This window comes from Cherax quadricarinatus, chromosome 93 (genome assembly GCF_038502225.1).
Source record: "Cherax quadricarinatus isolate ZL_2023a chromosome 93, ASM3850222v1, whole genome shotgun sequence".
Classification (NCBI taxonomy): Eukaryota; Metazoa; Arthropoda; class Malacostraca; order Decapoda; family Parastacidae; genus Cherax; species Cherax quadricarinatus.
The window spans coordinates 6,989,890-7,011,648 of record NC_091384.1 but is presented as its reverse complement, the minus strand read 5'-3'; the positions used below and the strand labels follow the sequence as shown (position 1 = coordinate 7,011,648).

Sequence of the window (21,759 nt, the reverse complement as noted above, 5' to 3'; positions counted from 1 at the left end):
GATCTCTGCGTAGATGTGTCCCCTGACGTGCATGTGCGTATAGTGGATGTCTCTAGACAATATACGTGGGTGAAACTGCGCAATGTGCCCTTCGAGGCCGATGCAACGGATCCCCGCAGTGTTTTCAGAAGATATGGAGTGATACACATGGCTAAACAAGGCATGCGGGTGGCTGGGGCGTATGCTGGTCTCCCAGACGGTTCGTTTACCCTTAAGATGTCTCTACGCCAGACCATACCATCGTATGTGTACCTTGATGACTTCCGCACACAGGTCATGGTGTCTTATGCTGGTCAACGACGGACTGTGTCGCCTCTGCGGTGAATATGATCATATGGCAGCAGAGTGTGGGCAGCGCGGGCAGGCCAGAAGGCCGGCCGGTGGATCAACGAATGATGATGGGCAGGAGGCTCCCATACATGGACGAAAAGGAGATGGTGGCCACGGTCGGCTTTGGAGTGAGGAGATTGAGGAGCCAGTGGTGGTGTCTAATCTGGAGCTGTCGTCTCTCGAGTCACCTGCATCGCCGGTGGTACAGCTGGCTTCCGGGGAGGATCAGGTGACGGTGGAAGTGGAGGACTTGGATGCGACAATAGCGTCTGTTTTGCATACCATGTTCTCATCTACGGATGTGGTCTCCCTGGCTGTGACGACGGCCAGTCCGGAGATCGTGTCTGTGGCGGTTGAGCAGCAGCAGGAGGAGGTTGTTGGTGCTGGTGGGGCTGGCGGGGACGTGGTGACCCCTCTTCAGAAGGCAGAGGCAAAGGTGGTGGTGGAGGTTCATCGTGTGGACGATCCGGTCACAAACATGGAGGAGGACGCTGGGACGAGGAAGAGGGCTGCAGCAATGTCGGACTCTGACGACGTCCTGACGCCGGCTCAACGAACAGGGAAAAAAGCATCGGTAGATGGGGGGCGATGTGCTAGTGGAGGTGAGCAGCGACAGCAGGTGGTGCCAGGTGGCACGGGTGTCGTGCGTGGAGAGCATGGCAAACGTGGCCCCCAGGGCCCAAGTGGGCATGCAAAAGTACAAGTGGGGCAGCGAGGGAGGAAACCTTAGCCAGGTGTGAGGGGGGTTTAGATAGGGGCGGGAATAGTCGTGGAAGGTGTGATGAGGTCTGCTGCTTGATGGCAGCGACGGTTAATGGCGTGTGTGTCTGGGAGCGCCAGATAGCGTGCTCCTTGAGAGAGGGGCATGTGCCCAGTGTTAGGATGAAAGTTGCTTGATATGTGCTGTTCAGATGTGTCTGCAAATTGTGGAGTATGAGTAGTGTTAGGTTCTGGTTAGAGGTGTTGCTGCCTGCGCCTGTGTGCGCCTAAGGTACGCTGGTGCGGTTGAGGTGGCGTATGCTGCTGCTGTGTGTATGAATCTTGGGTCTGTATGGTGGAGGTTTGAGGAGCATCCTTATGTTCTATGTCAAGTATTGGGTATGTATTTTATACCTATGCATACACAATGTATAAAAACACTGGTAGTGTTACTTGTGCAGGACCTGCTGTTATGAGGCCTCTTGTATGCACAAGGACAGACCCTTTGTAATTACTTGAGGATATTTGTGAAATGGGTTGTGTATATACATGTACTGTATCAATGTGTTACGATGTTGTATTCTTTTTCTTTACTGTATAATTTGTATGTTTGGTTGTGAATAGGTTTGGGTGGGACATGCAAAGGGGGGGGGGGTCGAGGCTTCAAACACGTTTGTGTTGGTGATCATTTTTAGGATAGGTGTCTTTCCTGTAGTGAAATACTTATGTGCTACATGCCTTTTATGTTGTAGCAATGTAATGTTTGGTTGTGATATAAATCTAAACCATGACTCGTGTTAGTACACTGTTCAGGCAGTCTTGTGGTCGTTTAATACACTTTGTGGACAAGCATGACAACTTAGGGGGGTAAAAGGGGGGGGTGTTGGAAGCCACACGGAGTTGTGTGGTTCATTAGGCGATGGAAGGTTATCACATATGTTGCCGGATAGGTCTTGTATTATTTTATTAACTGTTCTGTACTGTTTTAAATAAAATCTTGCTTAACATAGGTGCATGGGATATAATGCATAGTGGATGAGGGACAGTTTGTGTCAGCACAAAGTTAAACGTCTGTGTGCTTTTGACAAGGAAATTTATAATTCTGTGTAAGAATTGATATTGTGTTCTTTTATCTATTTAATGTATTGTATTGTTTTAAATAAAATAATAATAAAAAACAAGGCATTCAACCTTGCTGGGGATCGAACTCTGTTGCTTCTGTTGTGAGCTGGATGTGCTTACACTCTTTTTCACATGTTCGTCTGCTTTATTATTGTAAAGTAAAAGGACACAAGTGCAACTAATGTGACATTTATTGTGGCAACGTTTCGCTCTCCAGGAGCTTTATCAAGCCATTACAAACAATACATGGACACTGAGGGTATATAAAGGCTCAGAGTGAGGTGCAATACTAGTGAGGTAACATTTAGATGTTCACTAGTAGTAGTAGTAGTAGTAGTAGCAGTAGTAGTAGTGGTAGTAGTGGTAGTAGTAGTGGTGGTATTATTATTATTATTATTATTATTATTATTATTATTATTAAATGATTGTACTTCATTATTGTTAAAATTTATATTAAATAACATACAGTAAAATGTAAATCATTTATTGTAAAATTTGCCAAGAATTGTATTAATTAATTTTTATTAATATTTTATCATTATATAATTATCATGGTTTTATTCATACTTTATTATTATTATTTTATTATTATTATTTTATTACTAATTATTTTATTAATAATTATTTTTTTTTTTTTTATTATCACACCGGCCGATTCCCACCAAGGCAGGGTGGCCCGAAAAAGAAAAACTTTCACCATCATTCACTCCATCACTGTCTTGCCAGAAGGGTGCTTTACACTACAGTTTTTAAACTGCAACATTAACACCCCTCCTTCAGAGTGCAGGCACTGTACTTCCCATCTCCAGGACTCAAGTCCAGGACTTGTTCCAATATCACTTAAATATTTTTATGTTGAGGAATATGATGTAAATTCGGTTAATTCGGATTCTCATAAGTAGTGTTCACGAACGCCAACTTTGTGTTGACAAGAACACGAACACAAATTATTTAACATTTCTCCCTAATTATATAAAAAATACCACTTAAATAAATTTTACGTATTGAAGTATTAACTAATTTTTAAATATTTCACCTAAAAAGATGCAGTGAGTGAACCGTAAGAGGGAATAAATTGTAAATCCAGATAGAATGCGAGGTAATCCGGCGACCGCCATTTGTTACCCACAATTCTCTCTCCTTCAGTCTTTCCAGTGCATCCGCCATGGAGGAGGAGTGAGTGATGTGCCATTATTGTCTTTTATCGGGGTTTATTTGCTTCATCCTGGGTAGTGTGATGTCTGGGTGGCATGCTGGATGTTCTCTAGTGATGTCTCTGTCCTGTGAGATAGTTTTGGGGTTAATTTAGATTCAGATTTTGAGGGATATGTGAGGTAAGTTTTTGTTTATATCCTGGGTGGTTTGTGTGCTGCATGTATGCATTATATTCTCTAAACCCTCAAGGTACGTCTCTGGATGCTGGTAAGAGGCTCTTGATCCCAGGAATAGGATGTCTCATCCCATCGTGCTCACAGCTTATGCTCAGATAATATGCACGAGTAGTTATTATTATAACCGACCAGATAATAAATTACACATGTGCAACATCTGTTTTTTTATATTTTGTCGACGTTTCGCCCACCAGTCACTTTATTACTACAATATATGGCCACGGTCTGAAGACTGGAGGATTATATACACAAGACAGTGGAAGATTAGGTGATCAGTCCCTCATGAAGCAGTTTATAATGTAAGGAACGATATACTAAGATTTTTGTTGGGATTTTTAACCCCGGAGGGTTAGCCACCCGGATAACCCAAGAAAGTGCGTCATCGAGGACTGTCTTGCTTATTTCCGTTGTGGTCCTTAATCTTGTCCCCCAGGATGTGACCCACACCAGTCCACTAACACCCAGGATGTGACCCACACCAGTCCACTAACACCCAGGATGTGACCCACACCAGTCCACTAACACCCAGGATGTGACCCACACCAGTCCACTAACACCCAGGATGTGACCCACACCAGTCCACTAACACCCAGGATGTGACCCACACCAGTCCACTAACACCCAGGATGTGACCCACACCAGTCCACTAACACCCAGGATGTGACCCACACCAGTCCACTAACACCCAGGATGTGACCCACACCAGTCCACTAACACCCAGGATGTGACCCACACCAGTCCACTAACACCCAGGATGTGACCCACACCAGTCCACTAACACCCAGGATGTGACCCACACCAGTCCACTAACACCCAGGATGTGACCCACACCAGTCCACTAACACCCAGGATGTGACCCACACCAGTCCACTAACACCCAGGATGTGACCCACACCAGTCCACTAACACCCAGGATGTGACCCACACCAGTCCACTAACACCCAGGATGTGACCACACACCAGTCCAAAAACACCCACGATGTGACCCACACCAGTCCACTAACACCCAGGATGTGACCCACACCAGTCCACTAACACCCAGGATGTGACCCACACCAGTCCACTAACACCCAGGATGTGACCCACACCAGTCCACTAACACCCAGGATGTGACCCACACCAGTCCACTAACACCAAGGATGTGACCCACACCAGTCCACTAACACCCAGGATGTGACCCACACCAGTCCACTAACACCCAGGATGTGACCCACACCAGTCCACTAACACCCAGGATGTGACCCACACCAGTCCACTAACACCCAGGATGTGACCCACACCAGTCCACTAACACCCTGGATGTGACCCACACCAGTCCACTAACACCCTGGATGTGACCCACCAGTCGACTAACACCCAGGATGTGACCCCACACCAGTCGACTAACACCCAGGATGCGACCCACACCAGTCGACTAACACCCAGGTACCTACTTGCTGCTAGGTGAACAAGACAACAGGTGTAAGGAAATGCGCCAAAATATTTCCACTCTGCTGGGAATCGAACCCAGGTCCTCCGTATGTGAAGGAAGAGCTTTACCAGCCAGGCCACCGGTCAACACTTATTATCCGATTTTAGGGCAAGTTTGTGTTGCAGATTCCGAATGTCAGCAGTTTTGCTTGATTGGCTCTAGGTTGTGATCAATTTTGTATACCATAGGCCTACTGGCTCGTGCTAGTCAAGCCCAAGTCGCCTACTAGCCCAGGCCAGTCAGGTCCAACTCTCACCCACCAACACCCACTCGTGTACTTGCGTAACCTATTTTAAGAGTTCACAATGTTTTAGCTTTCAGTGCTTTCCTATATTCTTCCCTGGTGGCAAATGCTTTTGTTTCACATGATGAGGGTCCGGGTTTAATTTCCGGCGAAGGTGGAAGCATTATTGGGCGTGTTTCCTTACATCGATTGTCCATTTTCACCCATCAGTAAAATGAGTACCTAAGGTAATGAAGCCAAGAGTATGAAATTTGCTGGAAAGCTTATGGAATTGGGCCCTTGCAAAATTAGTGATCTTGGTGATATTGACGCATTGGCGATTCCACTCAATTTACACTGGTTTTGGCCAATTCCATTGTTCCAGTTGACCAAACTCGTAGCTATTTTGCTAGTATTCCTTCTGGTCTGTCGAATGAGTACAAGAAACCATCCATTTACCTATTTCCACGAACGAGTAAAGTTATCAGAAATTAGTAATTTGGCCAATTTCACACAAAATTCATCAATTGTCAATTTGAAAATAGGGTCCAGTAAAACAATGTAGACATACTCTCACTAAATAAACATTTCATCTGTTCCTTAGTCACATCTTTTATAGAGACTACTGCAGTATTGCAATGAGTATATAAATAACGTCAGTGCCTCCTTAAATGTGTACATACATTAGGGCCCCGCTTTATGGCGTTTTGCTTTATTGTGTTCCGCTAATACGGACATTTCAAGCTATGACCAATTTTTACTATACGGCTCCTCTCACCTGACTGTCTACTACGGGCCACCCGGTTTGTTTACATTCTCCGTGAGCACGACTCCATTATGTCTGGAAACTCCAAAATTCAATAGTTTTAAAGTTATTTAATATTTTATATGTACAGTGGTACCTCGGGATACGAACAGCTCAAAACTCAAAGCATATTTATATAAGTGCTTTTGTAAGTGTGTTTTCTGGGGTCTGAAATGGATTAAACTAATTTACATTATTCCATTTGGAAACAAATTCGTTTGGTATCGCCACTCGAATAGCCTTCTGGAACGAATTAAGTTTGTATCCTGAGGTACCACTGTACTCTGATAATTATACTTGTGTGCTTGTACCTAAATGAACTTACTGTGCTGGCATGCAGGTACACATTAAAATCACTAAGAGTGTCTGATTAGTCTTGAAGATGCCATATTAATAATGATAATAATAACAACAACACAGTAATAATCACTGAGGAGCATTAAATGTATAAAATGTTAATACAGTGGTCCCTCGCTTTTCGTAGTTCCCAGCAATCGTAAATTTCGCCAATCATAGGGGTATTTTTTGTATAAGCATGGACTCGCTTTTCATAGGTTGACTCGCGAGCCGTAGTTCGTCCGGGACGCGTACCCACGGCGTGAGCCGTGGTGGCAGCCAGTCTGGCATTGTTTACCAGTGAGCGAAGGTCCCCTCGCGTGCTCCAGCGAAATATTTCATAATATTCCATTTATTTTAGTGCTTACAAGTACGTACTAAATAAGCTACCATGGCTCCAAAGAAAGCTCCTAGTGCCAAGCCTGTGGTAAAGGTGAGAAATACGATTGAATTTAAGAAAACCATCATTGAACAATATGAAAGTGGTACAAGTGTGGCCAAACTGTCCAGGATGTATAAGAAACCCTACACAACCTTATGTTCCATAGTGGCCAAGAAAAAGGAAATCAAGGACGCTGTTGTTGCGAAGGGAGTAACTATGCTGACAAAAATGAGATCACCAGTACTGGAAGAGGTTGAGAAGTTATTATTGGTGTGGATAAATGAGAAACAATTAGCAGGAGATACTCTTATGACCTCGGATATTTGTGAAAAGGCTAGGCAGTTGCATGAAGATTTGGTAAAGAAATTGCCTGCAAATAGTGGTGATGTGAGTGAATTTAAGGCCAGCAAAGGCTGGTTTGAGAGATTTAAGAACCATACTGGCATACACAGTGTGGTAAGGCATGGTGAGGCTGCCAGTTCGGATCACAAGGCGGCTGAAAAATATGTGCATGAATTCCAGGAGTACATAGAGGCTGAAGGACTGAAACCTGAACAAGTGTTCAGTTGTGATGAAACAGGCCTCCTTTGGAAGAAAATGCCAAAGAGGACCTTCATTACACAAGAGGAAAAGGCAGTGCCAGGACACAAGCCTATGAAAGACAGGCTGATGCTAATGTTCTGTGCTAATGCTAGTGGGGATTTCAAAGTGAAGCCATTACTAGTGTACCATTCTGAAAATCCCAGTGTGTTCAGGAAAAACAATGTTATGAAGAGTAAATTGTGTGTGTTTTGGAAATCTAATAATAAGGCATGGGTCACGAGGGAAATTTTCGTCGAGTGGTTCAATGAAGTGTTTGGCCCTAGTGTGAAGGAGTATCTCCTGGAAAAGAAATTGGATCTCAAGTGCCTGCTAGTAATGGACAGTGCACCTGCTCATCCTCCAAACTTGGATGACCTAATTTTCGAGGAGTTTGGGTTCATCACAGTAAAGTTCTTGCCCTCGAATACCGCTCCTCTCCTCCAACCCATGGACCAGCAGGTCATTGCAAACTTTAAAAAACTCTACACAGAAGCAATGTTTCACAGGTGCTTGACTGTGACCACAGACACTCACTTGACCCTAAGGGAATTTTGGAGAGAACACTTCAGCATCCTCCATTGCATAACCCTTATAGGTATGGCTTGGGAGGGAGTGACTACCAGGTCTTTGAACTCTGCCTGGAGAAAATTGTGGCCAGATTGTGTCGACAAGAGGGATTTTGAAGGATTTGGGACTGACCCTAATGAGCCTATGTCTGTTGTAAAATCAATTGTGGCACTGGGGAGTTCCATGGGGTTGGATGTGAGTTTGGAGGATGTGGAAGAATTGGTGGAAGACCACAACGAAGAGCTCACCACTGAGGAGCTGCAAGAGCTTCAGCAGGAAGAGCAACACATCGCAGCTCAGAATCTTGCTGCAGAGGAAGAGGAAGAGAGATGGAAAAAGGTGCCTTCTTCAGAAATTAGAGAGATTTTTACTATGTGGGGTAAGATGGAAAGCTTTATGGAGAAACATAACCCTGACAAGGTTGTTGCAAGCCATAGTGGCAACATGTGGGCCATTTTAGGGAAGTGTTAAAGAAATGCCAGAAACAGAGCTCTCTCCACAGTTATTTTGCGAGACAGGACTCCATTGACTCTCAAGGTGGTCCTAGTGGCATTAAGAAACAGAGAAGAGAAGCAACCTCAGAAAAGCAATTGGTACCTGAGGTGTTGCTGGAAGGGGATTTCCCTTCCAAACTATAAACAATCCACTCTCTTTCCTCCTCCAGTCTCCCATACACTAAGAAGAATCTCCAATAAAGGTAAGTGTTATGCTGTTAATGTTTCATTCATCATTTCCCATTGTGTTGTTTATGTACTACATGTATATTTCATGTAAAAAAAATTTTTTGTTTTAATACTTCTGGGTGTCAGGAACGGATTAATTGTATTTACATTATTTCTTATGGGGAAAATTGATTCGTAAATCGTAAATTTCGTTTATAGTAACGGATCCAGGAACGGATTAATTATGAAAAACGAGGGACCACTGTATAGACATTTTGCTTAATCCATCTGATATTTTTTCAGAATTATGTAAACATGCTTTGTAACATGTAAATACACCCACAATAGAATAAGGAATCGCACTTGCCTTTCTCCTTGGATCAGACCACATTACCTCGTTCCCCATGAGCTATGTGACCCTTGAAAGTTTATACACTAGTTTCCCCGTTAATATAATTTATAGGTCTTGGTATTATTTCTTGGATTTATATTTTTTTCAGCAAAAGCAAGGATGCTGCTGCCCCGCGGGTGAGGCAGCGATGGAAGAAGAAGAAGCCTGTTGACCCTAAGCCCAAAGAAGCTGCCGAGAAGGCAACAGAGTCCAAGCCGAAGACGGGAACTGGCGAACCCCGGAAACGCAGGGTCAGGAAGGCACCTGGTGAAGCCCGAGTACCCAAACCCAAGAAGGTAACAGATGGAGCCCCAGAACCCAAGCCCAAGAAGGAGGCAGCAGCCAAGCCCAAGAAGGAGGCAGCAGCCAAGCCCAAGAAGGAGGCAGCAGCCAAGCCCAAGAAGGAGGCAGCAGCCAAGCCCAAGAAGGAGGCAGCAGCCAAGCCCAAGGAGGAGGCAGCAGCCAAGCCCAAGGAGGAGGCAGCAGCCAAGCCCAAGGAGGAGGCAGCAGCCAAGCCCAAGAAGGAGGCAGCAGCCAAGCCCAAGGAGGCAGTATCTAAACCCAAGAAGGATGCAGCATCTAAGCTCAGACGCAAACCACTTACAAAATTCAAGCTTCCTGCAGTGCCTGAGATCCTCTTGAAACGCAGGAGACAGAGGATTGCTGAAAGGAAGCAAAGAATTGATGCTGCAATCAAGGTTAGTTTTTCTTTGATATGTGGTACGAATCCCTTCAAGGGGGAGATGTTGATGAAGGTGAAAAGATCTTGATTACCACCCATTCCTCAGGCACTTTGTACCCTATAGATTTAGCACTTCTCATGAAAGTAATTACTATTATTATTATTAGAGTTTAAGATCAGCTTGCTTGAAACAGCCAAAACATTTACAAAAGTACCCATAATACTTTTGTACTATGGGTACTTTTGGGTAACGTGCTCACCCATATCAGGCTGCTGTGTATTTCATGTCATTGCTACTCTGCGAGAACCCTCCCAACAGTAGTTGCTACAAGTAAATGAGAGATAATCAGTCTTGTTTATCAGAAGTACAGTCAGCCCCCTCCTTAGCAAACTAGATGGGGACTGGAGGGAAGGTTCGTTAACCTTTTCACCATTTTCCACTTGTGTGTCTTAATCATAGCTCCTTCAAATATTCTGAGTAGTAAATTTTGGCCTTAGACATGAGACAATAGGTCTGTGGTGGGAGTGTACAGTATAACAATAAAATCCTGCTATATGAAGTGTCCAATGGCATCAGCTAACCAGTAAATTTTGGCCTTAGACATGAGACAATAGGTCTGTGGTGGGAGTGTACAGTATAACAACAAAATCCTGCTATATGAAGTGCCCAATGGCATCAGCTAACCTCTAACCTTGACTTTGGGTTAAAATAGAATTTCCTAGAGTAGTTTTCAGGGATTTCTAGGCCGTTTCTTGATGTCATTTGATGGACCGGAAGACATATTGGTGAAATAGAGAGGATTTTGGTTGATTTTGGACAGGAAGTGGCCTTAAATTGGCAGAAATATTCAACTTTCATTTTTTCCACAGGTAAGGTTGGCTCCTCCCTTACTCCTTGACAAGTCTGTTTTATGGGTCTTTACTAGGTCTGCTTCAATTACTGGGATGGCGTAATTTTTTTTTTTTTTTTTTTTTCTCCACTGAGGCAGGGTGTTACAAAAAACGCGATTCTAAAAGCTTAGAGATCTCCAGTGAATACTAGAAAGGACTGCCCTTCTAGCATCCAGCCTGTTACTGGGTTTTCGTAACAAGTAGTCAGTATCCTTGTCCAATTATCCATTAAAATTCAGTATGGTTCAATAGCTTTTTAGGATTACAACTGGTAGGCTACTAACTAGAGAAATTAAAATTTAATAAATTTATTAAGTCTATAAGTTGTCTAGAGGTATATTATCAAATTAAATTAATTACAGCAATCAAAATAAAATCAATCTCTCGAGTTCAATATTATTGTGCTGAAAGCACGTATCACATTTATAATTCTTAAGTACCGTCAGGTACATTAACATTTAATAACATAATACAAATATATACAAGTAAGTGTGTGTATGCGTGTAAGTGCTCTTAAGTAGTTAGCTATGTCTCAAGACTCGAATAAGACTTAAACAAGTGACTGACAAAGTCCTCAAATAAACTAACTTCTTGACCGACTGGCAACCCGAACAGTCTGCTTGAACAACAAAGAATGCTAAGCCCAATAGCAATGCAATATGCGACTGCGACACAGAATCAGGAACTGGGAAATAATATAACGACACTAAGTAGGGACCATCTGCAGATCCTCCACAAAAGTTACAACACTCCCATAATACTGAATCTTCGTTCAGCATAAGAAAACTGTGACTGTGACAATACACAGGAACCAGTACAAAATTAGGTCAGAAGCAATAGCTAAGGACCTGAGATGTTCAGAGTGTCTATGTGACACACAACCTCAGTACAACGTCAAAAATCACTAAGTCTATACAATGTTCTGTGAACAAAGTTCTACAGAACTAACAAGAATAATGAGACAGACAATCTGTCCAACCAGCAAGCGAGTCTCCAGCAGACTGTCAGACAGACAAGCTGTCCAACCAGCAAGCGAGTCTCCAGCAGACTGTCAGACAGACAAGCTGTCCAACCAGCAAGCGAGTCTCCAGCAGACTGTCAGACAGACAAGCTGTCCAACCAGCAAGCGAGTCTCGAGCAGACTGACTACTTCACTAGAGGTGAGGACACCCCCCCTCGATCACGTGATAGCTACGTGGACAACTGCAGCTCAGAAGCCGGCAGTATAACGAGCGACAAGCGATAATTACAGTAGTTTGACAATCAAGACTAACTGAGCACATTTTATATACATCCTAACAACATAAGCTAAATAACAATATAAAAGTCAAATAATAATATAAAGTCATACATTTACGATTTAGCTATTATCGCAAATATAAGCAATATAAAATTATATGAAAAGATAATATACATTACATATATACATAATAATCATTGTAACCCATTCAAGGGTTGCAACACCCCCCCCAACACGACAGAGGGTCGCACTAGGAGTTGCATGAATGTCTCACATTATTTCTGATTACTCATATCAATATTATATAATATTATAAATATTACTGAGTCTCTCTCTTGTGCCAAGCACCTCTACAATTTCACAGCGTCCGTCACTAGGATATGCCCCTAGTTCTAGGGCAGTACACAGTATCGTTCTGCATACTCGTGGTTATATACATCAGTGTAGAGACAGGATAGCATAGACGAGCAGGGCACTGAGGCTCGATCATAGTAGAGGAGACTGCATTCCACTCTTAAGTAGTGGTTGTGGAATGCGAGGCAGTATGAACATCTGAGTATGAAACAGCTTAAGGTGTGTAGTGAAGGGGGGGGGGGTCTGCGGCAGGACAGTGTTGCGTCACGCAGTACCATCTCCCACACCACACTACTCACTCAACACTCAGCTTGTCTCCTCCTCACACAACATTACTGTGAATATATAAATATAATAATTAGACATGACATGAGTATATATAGTTAATATGGGCTGGAGGGATTAAGTTACTTTACTGAATTTGACATAGCAAGTAACAAAACGTATTTGGGCATAAAATTACGTTAATTTAATGTAACTGATAATTATTAAGGACGAGACAGAGCGTCAGCAATTACATTACAATGACCACTTATGTGTTTTATACTAATAGAATAAGGTTGGATTCTGAGGGCCCACCTCATGATCCTAGCATTCTTACTCTTCATAGTGTTTATATAAGTGAGTGGATTGTGGTCAGAAAAAACGTTAATTTTAAATGGGGAAGTGCCCAAATACACGTCAAAATGTTCCAAGGACACCACAAGAGCTAGAGCCTCTTTCTCAATAGTGGCATAATTTTTCTGGTGTCGTTTAAGCTTAGATGAATAGTAACATATAGGATGGAGAATATCAGTGGATGTTGACTGTTGGAGCAGCACAGCACCCACTGCATAGCCACTCGCATCTATATGTAAAAAGAATGGAAGATTGAAATTAGGACTCCTCAACACAGGAGCAGAGGATAGCAAACGTTTCAACCTTTTGAACGAGTCTGAACAATCTCTAGTCCAGGTGAACTGAACTTTGCTACTAGTAAGCTCAGTGAGAGGAGCTGCAATCTGAGAAAAGTTTGGACAGAACCTGCGATAATATCCTGCCATACCCAGGAATCTCTGTACTCCTTTCCTATCCTGTGGCACTGGAAATTCAGAAATTGCACGAACCTTAGCCTCAATAGGAGCAACCTCACCTTGGCCGATACAAAAGCCTAGATAGGTAATCTTGGCTTGACCAAAACTACATTTAGCTAAGTTAACAGTGAGTGAAGTTGTAGTGCGCCAGTCTCTCAAACAATGCTCTGAGACGCGTCAAGTGCTGTTCCCACTCGTCACTGTACACCACTAAGTCGTCAAGGTAGGCTTCTACTCCTTCTAAGTTGTGGGTCAACTCGTTCATTATACGTTGGAATGAAGAAGCCGCGTTACATAGGCCGAAAGGGGTGACGAGGTAGTTAAACAATCCATCTTGAACAGTAAAAGCAGATATTTCTTGAGCACGTTCAGTAAGCGGGACTTGATAATAGCCTCGTAAGAGATCTAAACGGCTGACAAACTGGGCTCCTGACACACGGTCAATAAGGTCGTCAATGCGAGGTAGAGGATAACCATCAGGCAAGGTGACAGAGTTCACTTTCCTGTAATCAGTGCACATCCTGAAACTACCGTCAGGTTTAGGCACTAAAATACAGGGAGATGCCCATGGACTTTTACTGCGTTCAATAAGTCCGTGAGATAACAGAAAATCAACCTCTTCTCTCAGTGCTTTATGCTTTGTTGGACTCATTCTATATGGTGATTGCTTAATGGGTGATGCTCCCTGTACATCAACGTCATGTACACCCAGAGTACAACGTTTAGGAACATCACCGAACAATTCAGGGAAATGCAAAATCATGTTTTTAACATCACCAGCTTTATCAATCCCAAGGTTACTAAGAAAATCGTCTAGTGACTGTAGAGTCACAGAATTTTCTAAACGCACCTCTATACCTCTAGAGATGTCAGGTAGACTGACGTTTTCTTCCTCTGTCCTAGGAAGAATAGAAGTAGTAGGTAGAGGACTAGCGTAGTATGCCTTAAGCTGGTTAACATGGTACACATGATTAGATTTCTTTTTCCCAGGCGTACGTACCAAATAATTTACGTCGCTAAGCTTTTTCACTACTTCCAGGGGACCATCATACCTGGCTTGTAGAGCATGACCTGGTACTAATTTCCGAGCCATCACCTTATCTCCTGCTTTAAAAGAACGAGAGACAGCACGCTTGTCATAATGTTGCTTCATTCTAGCTTGGGCTGAAACTAGGTTTTTCGAAGCTAGCTCTCTAGCGGCTGTCAAATGTTGCTGCATTAATGAAGGTGAAGTACTCAATGATGGATTTGATTTTCCTGTCCACACGTCTTTCAACACTGCAAGAGGACCACGCACTTGGTGTCCGAATATTAATTCAAACGGACTAAATCCGAGACTTTCTTGCTCACTTTCTCTCATAGCGAACAGAAGAAAAGGTATACCCTCATCCCAGTCTCTAGAAAAATGTTCACAATAAGCTCTCATCATGGACTTCAGTGTCTGATGAAATCTCTCTAGAGCCCCTTGTGACTGTGGATGATAACTGGTTGAAAGTACAGACTTTATTCCTAGGTGGGATAATGCTTCTCGAAAGATCTTAGAAGTGAAGTTAGATCCCTGATCTGATTGTATCTCTCGTGGCAATCCAACCTGGGAGAAAAATTTCATCAGCGCTCTCACAATAGCACGAGCATTAATTTTTCTCATAGGAATAGCTTCGGGATAGCGTGTTGCAGCGTCCATAATAGTAAATAAGTATTGGTTTCCTAGTTTGGTTCTAGGCAAAGGACCAACACAATCAATAATAAGACGTGAGAATGGTTCACCATGCACGGTGATAGGAATGAGAGGCGCAGGTGGAGGTGTGTGCGCTGGCTTGCCTGTCACTTGACACACGTGGCAACGTCGCACATGATCAGCTACTGTTTCCTTCATCTTTGGCCAAGTAAAATGTTTTGCCAGTTTACCGAGTGTCTTCTTGACACCCAAATGTCCTCCTATGGGACTATTGTGAGCAAAATCAATGGCTTGTTCACGAAATGTAACTGGTAACACAACTAGATTCTTGACTGTGGTAGAAACACTATCAGCTGACAATTTACATGTATTTTTCTCCATCAAACCTCACAAACTGTTCCTGAGAGATAGGACCAGTGGGTAATGGAGGAGTAGGGAAATTAACATGGTCTGGACGGTCCTTAGGTCGGACACTTGGTCCAGCCGTCTCTAGAGTGTCTAGATCTGGTCTACGATAAGTAGATACAGGTGTATCATACACTGTACTAGTATTAGGCTGTGTCATACTAACAGCTATACTCTGTACTATAGTGTCAGTGAAGGAAGGAGTGAGCGAGAACTGAGCTACACTAGGCTCAGACACTAGGCTCACTTCTGCTCTAGTTGCTCTTTCTTCATCAAATAGAGTCATACTTCCTAATTGTGACACTAGGCTTTCTGAATCAGAATCAGAATCAGACATCTCTGTATGAGCAGGAAACAATATATCTTTAATTAATGCTCTGACAGTTTCTGCAGTGTAATTCCTGTTATACGTCACACCGAGATATTTGGCTACTTGCCAACACGTCTGAAGTTTTAATGTACTTAACTCAGACAAAGTCAGAGTATCAATTAACTGTTTCACTTTAGCATACATCACGAAAATAATTGTACTACGAGAGAATGATTATGGGAAACTATAATCTTGATAGGAATTTTAGTGTTGGTTGTCTTAGAGCTAGAGCTCATAAACAGTATTTCCATCTCCTTGGATCAAGAGACTCAGTCAGGTACATACATCCACCTGGTATGTTGTACAAGACTAAACTCAAAGTCTTCAGATTAGGAAAGTACTCAAAGTGTTTGACCATAGAGTTACTAGTATGTCAAACTGGACAATTTCTGCAACACCTTGGATCAAGAGCCTCCCGGACAGGCCCCCATTTGTTACAAAAAACGCGATTCTAAAAGCTTAGAGATCTCCAGTGAATACTAGAAAGGACTGCCCTTCTAGCATCCAGCCTGTTACTGGGTTTTCGTAACAAGTAGTCAGTATCCTTGTCCAATTATCCATTAAAATTCAGTATGGTTCAATAGCTTTTTAGGATTACAACTGGTAGGCTACTAACTAGAGAAATTAAAATTTAATAAATTTATTAAGTCTATAAGTTGTCTAGAGGTATATTATCAAATTAAATTAATTACAGCAATCAAAATAAAATCAATCTCTCGAGTTCAATATTATTGTGCTGAAAGCACGTATCACATTTATAATTCTTAAGTACCGTCAGGTACATTAACATTTAATAACATAATACAAATATATACAAGTAAGTGTGTGTATGCGTGTAAGTGCTCTTAAGTAGTTAGCTATGTCTCAAGACTCGAATAAGACTTAAACAAGTGACTGACAAAGTCCTCAAATAAACTAACTTCTTGACCGACTGGCAACCCGAACAGTCTGCTTGAACAACAAAGAATGCTAAGCCCAATAGCAATGCAATATGCGACTGCGACACAGAATCAGGAACTGGGAAATAATATAACGACACTAAGTAGGGACCATCTGCAGATCCTCCACAAAAGTTACAACACTCCCATAATACTGAATCTTCGTTCAGCATAAGAAAACTGTGACTGTGACAATACACAGGAACCAGTACAAAATTAGGTCAGAAGCAATAGCTAAGGACCTGAGATGTTCAGAGTGTCTATGTGACACACAACCTCAGTACAACGTCAAAAATCACTAAGTCTATACAATGTTCTGTGAACAAAGTTCTACAGAACTAACAAGAATAATGAGACAGACAATCTGTCCAACCAGCAAGCGAGTCTCCAGCAGACTGTCAGACAGACAAGCTGTCCAACCAGCAAGCGAGTCTCCAGCAGACTGTCAGACAGACAAGCTGTCCAACCAGCAAGCGAGTCTCCAGCAGACTGTCAGACAGACAAGCTGTCCAACCAGCAAGCGAGTCTCGAGCAGACTGACTACTTCACTAGAGGTGAGGACACCCCCCCTCGATCACGTGATAGCTACGTGGACAACTGCAGCTCAGAAGCCGGCAGTATAACGAGCGACAAGCGATAATTACAGTAGTTTGACAATCAAGACTAACTGAGCACATTTTATATACATCCTAACAACATAAGCTAAATAACAATATAAAAGTCAAATAATAATATAAAGTCATACATTTACGATTTAGCTATTATCGCAAATATAAGCAATATAAAATTATATGAAAAGATAATATACATTACATATATACATAATAATCATTGTAACCCATTCAAGGGTTGCAACACAGGGTGACCCAAGAAGAAAGAAAAAACTTTCATCATCATTCAACACTTTCACCACCACTAATACAATCACTGTCTTTGCAGAGGTGCTCAGATACAACAGCTTAGACATCCCTCCAAACTGTCAGTATCCCAAACCTCTCCTTTAAAGTGCAGGCATTGTAATTCCCATTACCAGGACTCAAGTCTGGCTAACTGGTTTTCCTGGAAGTCCAGCCCCTTGCTCACAAAACCTCTTTTACCCCTCCCTCCAACCTTTTTGAGGTCAACCCCTGCCCTGCCTGCCTTCTACAGATTTATACACTCTCCAAGTCATTCTACTTTGTTCTTTCTATCTAAATGACCAAACCACATCAACAACCCCTCCTCAGCCCTCTTGACTAATACTTCTAGTAACTCCACACATTTTAATTTCCACACTACCAATTCTCTGCATATTATTTACACCACACATTGCCCTTAGATAGGACATCTCCATAGCCGTCTCTTCACTGCATCATTTACAACCCATGCTTCACACCCTTGAAAGAGTGTTGGTACCACTATACTCTAATACATTCCCTTCTTTTCCTCCATGGATAACGTTTTTTGTCTACACATACTTCAATGCACCACTCGCCTTTTTTCCTTCATCACTTTTGTGGTTAACCTCATTCTTCATAAACCCATCTGCTGACAAGTCAGCTCCCAGATATCTGAAAACATTCACTTGTTCCATACTTCCTACCTCCAATGCGATTCCAATTTTTCTTTATCTAAATCATTTGATACCCTCATCACCTTAATCTTATCTATGCTCCCTTTCAACTTTATACTTTTACACACCCTCCCAAACTCGTCCACTAACCTTTGCAACTTTTCTTTAGAATCTCCCAAAAGCACAATATCATCAGCAAACAGCAACTGTGTCAACTTCCATTTTGTATTAGATTCCCCATAATTTAACCCCACACTGTCTACTCCCATTTTGTATTTGATTCTGCATAATTTTATCCCACCCCTCTCCCCAACACCCTAGCATTTACCTCTTACAACCCCATCTATAAATGTGTTAAACAACCATGGTGACATTATGCATCCCTGTCTCAGGCCTACTTTTACTGGAAAGTAATTACCCTTTCTCCTACACTCAAACTATCCTCATAAAAACTAAACCATTAATAACTTGCTCCCCTATCTACCCTAACATGCCTTTTCTAAATCCATAAAAGCAACAGAAACTTCCCTACCTTTATCTAAGTATTGTTCACTTACATGCTTCAGTGTAAACACTTGATTTTCACATTCTCTACCCATTCTAAAGCCTCCTTGTACATCTGCAATTCTGCTCTCCATCTAACCTCTAATTCTTTTAATGGTGACCCTACTATACACTTTACATGGTATACTCAGTGAGCAATATGTGGTGTAAATGTTATGCAGAGAATTTTTAGTTTGGAGATGAGTATTGGGGTTACAAACGGTATTATCCAGTTGGCTGAGGAGGGATTGTTGTGGTTTGGACATTGAGAGATGGAGTAAAATAGGATAACTTGGACAGTGCATAAATCTTCAGTTGAGGAAAGGAGGGAAAGGGGTATGCCTAGAAAAGGTTGGAAGGATGGGGTAAAAGAGGTTTTGTGTGTGAGGGACTTTGACATCAAACAGAGATGTGTGAGCATGTTAGATGGGACTAAGTAGAGGGAAGTGGTTTCTGACATACTGTTGGAGTGTAAGCAAGGTAACTTTTTGAAAGGATTCAGGGAAGCTGATTAGTGCCAGTGCTCGGAAGGGGGAGGTGAGGACATTGCAGTTTAGAGATGCATCTGAGCTATAATGTTGGCATGTCTATTAAGACAATGACAAGTGGGAGTGTTACTTTTAGGGCCACCTTACCTCGGTGAGAGGTGATCAGTGTTAAAAAAAATACATGATATACTGCTTGTATGGTAAAATAAATATAGCTGAATAAGCAAATTCAGCTTGCAAAGCATGATATATGTATATCTCTTAAATCTTTCACAAATGGCACACAGTTCAGAAGCCACACCATTGTGTGTCAGTGGTCCAAATATTTTTTGTGACTTATTGTTTGTTTATTTAATCACAGGTTAAGAGAGCCCTGAAGGCAAAGCGCCACAATATCTTCCGCCGAGCTGAGAGCTACATAAAGGAGTATCGAGTAGCTGAAAGGCAGAATATTGGCTTGATTCGTGAGGCTAAGAAGGAGGGCTCTGTGATTGTTCCTGCTGAGTCTAAGTTGGCCTTTGTCATCAGAATTAGGGGGTGAGTATTTTCTAAAATATGCTTGAAGCATTTTAAATATATATGTCACAAAGACGAAACAAATAGCGAGTGACTTTTGTAGCAAAATGAATGTTTCACACCATTACCAGAGTACAACACGCTTGTGGAGTTCCATGCAGTACTGTGTTGCATTCACCATTCTTCCATTTCAGTGGACTATTTGTGAGTGTAACATTGTGGATTAATATAAATCTTTTTTCAAGAGCGGGTGATTTAAGTTTCCATGAACTGTTTAGGAGAAGATAATAAATGGAGAGCATATAAATCTGTAGGGGAAGGAAGGCGGGGTAGGGGTCGTCTTCGAGAAGGTTGGAGGGAGGGGGTAAAGGAGGTGTTGTGGGCGAGGGGTTTGGACTTCCAGCAAGCATGCACGAGCGTGTTAGATAGGAGTGAATGGAGACGAATGGTATTTGGGACCTGACGAGCTGTTGGAGTGTGAGCAGGGTAATATTTTGTGAAGGGATTCAGGGAAACCAGTTATTTTATATAACCGGACTTGAGTCCTGGAAATGGGAAGTACAATGCCTGCACTCTAAAGGAGGGGTTTGGGATATTGGCAGTTTGGAGGGATATATTGTGTATTTTTATACGTATATACTTCTAAACTGTTGTATTCTGGGCACCTCTGCAAAAACTGTGATTATGTGCGAGTGAGGTGAAAGTGTTGAATGATGATGAAAGTATTTTTGGGGGGGGATTTTCTTTCTTATTGGGTCACCCTGCCTCGGTGGGAGACTGCCGACATGTTGAAAAAAAAAAAATGGGAATTAATTACATGCTCTAAAATGTGAAAGCTAGAAACTTTTGAACTATTAATTATCTTTTTAACCAATAATGGCACTTGTAGTTAAATTATTAAAGCTGACAAAATGTATTTCAAGAGGTGAAATATCATTGCTTACATTACATCTGTAAATTGTCTAAATTGCTTGGAATGTACTCTGGAGTGTCAACATTTGAGTGCCTCATTCCATCTTGGTTGACTGGATGATGAAGGTAGCTTGTTACTTGCATGTCACAGGTAATGTACAAATACGAGGTGTATTACGAGACAGGTGGATGAGATACAAAAATTCTTTCAGATTATTGAGGTTGTGATGGCCTTGTAAGCCTTAGGGGTCACAGGTAGCAATAGTCTGGATAGTTGGGTGCTACTAAGGAAATCTAATCTCAGGATTGACTGGGTGAATAAAAGAAAATCATGAAACAAGTGGCAAGTATGCATGGTGATCCAAAGATTAAAAAAAAAAAAAAAACTTTAGGATACTTTGGGTCTTGAGGGGTAAATTGCAGTCCATTGTTGCAACTGCCCCATTTAGTTTTGGCACTGTTTTTCTAGATTTAAAAAAAATATATATTTAGTTTACTGAGTATATTTTAAAAATTTAGTTGCTTAAACTCCAACAGCATCTTGTTTCCTATAGACACTTCATTTCCATGAGTTTGGAATGGGAAGTGTAATCAGAGTTTGGAAGAAGAATATAGAGAGAGTGCAAAATAAGGCCCCTTTTGCACTTAATGCGAGTGGAATATCAACTAATATTTTCTAGTTTATGCCTAGTCTTGTTTGTACTGTATATAATAATTCAGAATCTTTGGAAGCCCCAAAATTAAAAGTGCATATTCAGTGTCAGCATAAAAAAAAGTCATTGGGTTTAGAGATAGGGATGCAGAGGTTGTCAAAATCACATGTTCATTTATATGTAGTAATATGTTAGTTTTCTTGTAAACTGGGAAGAACTTTGGAGCAAACTTTATTTTTGAACAGAAATGACCTGAGCCTTAGTTTCATTAATTTTCATTTCATGGTTTTTAAGCTATAAGCTAAATGCAATCTTTATTACCATACAAAGAGACAATTGACCTATGTGCAGAGTAATTGTATCACCCCCTAAAAGTGCACATTATCTGAATGGTTTTCAAAATACAGTGGACCCCCAGTTAACGATATTTTTTCACTCCAGAAGTATGTTCAGGTGCCAGTACTGACCGAATTTGTTCCCATAAGAAATATTGTAAAGTAGAT

General features: G+C 41.8%; 1 protein-coding gene across 1 annotated transcript in view; it reads left to right on the top strand.

Annotated features, from left to right (window-relative positions):
- The first annotated feature begins 3,176 nt into the window (after positions 1–3,176).
- The window catches only part of RpL7 (ribosomal protein L7), a 28,380-nt gene continuing 9,797 nt past the window's right edge, over positions 3,177–21,759 (top strand). Inside the window, exons 1-3 of the mRNA XM_070104646.1 lie at positions 3,177–3,327; positions 9,071–9,659; positions 19,537–19,712. Of these exons, the coding sequence (XP_069960747.1) occupies positions 3,317–3,327; positions 9,071–9,659; positions 19,537–19,712 (776 nt within the window). The 5' untranslated portion in view covers positions 3,177–3,316. The remainder of the gene's footprint in view (positions 3,328–9,070; positions 9,660–19,536; positions 19,713–21,759) is intronic.